The sequence below is a fragment of the Sinocyclocheilus anshuiensis genome, unplaced genomic scaffold (assembly GCF_001515605.1).
Source record: "Sinocyclocheilus anshuiensis isolate Anshui unplaced genomic scaffold, SAMN03320099.WGS_v1.1 scaffold130, whole genome shotgun sequence".
NCBI classification, from domain to species: domain Eukaryota; kingdom Metazoa; phylum Chordata; class Actinopteri; order Cypriniformes; family Cyprinidae; genus Sinocyclocheilus; species Sinocyclocheilus anshuiensis.
In genome coordinates this window covers 1,457,064-1,458,323 of record NW_015544207.1, presented here as the reverse complement: position 1 = coordinate 1,458,323, position 1,260 = coordinate 1,457,064, and the positions used below count along the sequence as shown (strand labels likewise).

Genomic DNA, 1,260 nt, shown 5'->3' with positions numbered 1-1,260 from the left:
ATTCACTTTCGTTTTCTCCCTGTTCTGTGGCTCTCCTCGGCTTGACAGAGGGCAGGCGCTCTAGCGTCTGTGTATGTGTGCGTCCCAGCGCTGATCTTTCGTCTGTCTGTCTCTGCGCGCCTGTCATGAACACACTCCCAGCGTACTCTGGAGCCAGGATCTCAGGCTGCTGGGCTCTTAGGGCAGATGGAAGGTAAGCCTGGTAACTTGAAGTCATTTTCAGAGCATCTTTGTGTCTATCCTCCTCAGGTGTGTTGGACGCTCTTGAGTTGCAATTGTATGGTAAATTCAGCTGGGACTCTCTGGACTCTCTGCTTGCTGTGTTTTTTCAAGCTGACTTGCATCCAGGGCCAGTGTTCTAACAACCTATCAGATATTAAATTACGTAACGCCGTTACATGTAACTAGTTACTCCCCAACACTGGTTGGGGTATGTGTACATGTTAATAAAGCCTCACACCTTATTAATGCTGGAAGCAAAATCTAGCACTTTGCACTTTTTGCTATCGAATTATGCTACCATCTGTTTTAATGGGAGGTAGCAAAATCTGAACACAAATCTATTAGTTTATCTTTTGGGCATTCTTTGGAATTATTGCACTCGTATCAACAAGTTATCACCCCTTAGTTATTCTAACTCTAAATTAACTTAGCTTCATAGTAATGCCGCTCCCGTGCTGTGCCCCACCTGAGCGGCGTCAATATCACATGCAAAACACCCTCATGTACTTCCATAAATGTCATCAAATTTAATAAACCTATCCGGACATGAATGACTTTTGCTACTGGTGATGTCTGATGAGTTTTAAAGCCTGACACGCGCTTCTGAAAGGTAAGATTATAGCCGACTGTGAGAGAAAACATGGCGGAGACACAGGTGGATACATCTAAAAACAAACAAACAAAAAAAAACACTGTTTTGGACCAAAACCGTATTTTGTTTTTTTAGCAGGTAGCCTAGATATTTAGCCTTTATAATTTGTAACGCTACGAACAGTGTTTAATTTGTAAATTGCGAGGTCCCGGAATAAAGCAGGGAGACGGATCCGGCAAGTGATCAGAGGATGGAGAGGTAATGGAGCATTCGCGCAATCATTTAGTGGACCCACTTGATTATCAGCTTGCATCAGTTGCTTTTATAGTATGCAGAAATACTCAAAAAATCACGGTTATTTTATTGCAACATTTTTTGGTAACACTTTACTTGAAGGGGTGTGCATAAGACTGACATGACACCTTCATAATCATGACATGACACAA

General features: G+C 42.4%; 1 protein-coding gene across 7 annotated transcripts in view; it reads left to right on the top strand.

Moving 5' to 3' along the window:
- Positions 1-1,260, top strand: part of LOC107697006 (uridine-cytidine kinase-like 1) — a 31,668-nt gene that overhangs the window by 5,031 nt on the left and 25,377 nt on the right. For 2 of the 7 annotated variants that reach the window (XM_016497617.1, XM_016497619.1), the window contains exon 1: positions 24-193. The exons of 4 other annotated variants lie outside the window; for them this stretch is intronic. In XM_016497617.1, coding sequence (XP_016353103.1) covers positions 126-193 — 68 coding nt within the window. In that variant the 5' untranslated portion in view covers positions 24-125. Of the gene's footprint in view, positions 1-23; positions 194-1,260 lie in introns of those variants that run through there. One more of the 7 variants, XM_016497620.1, reaches the window with a different exon arrangement.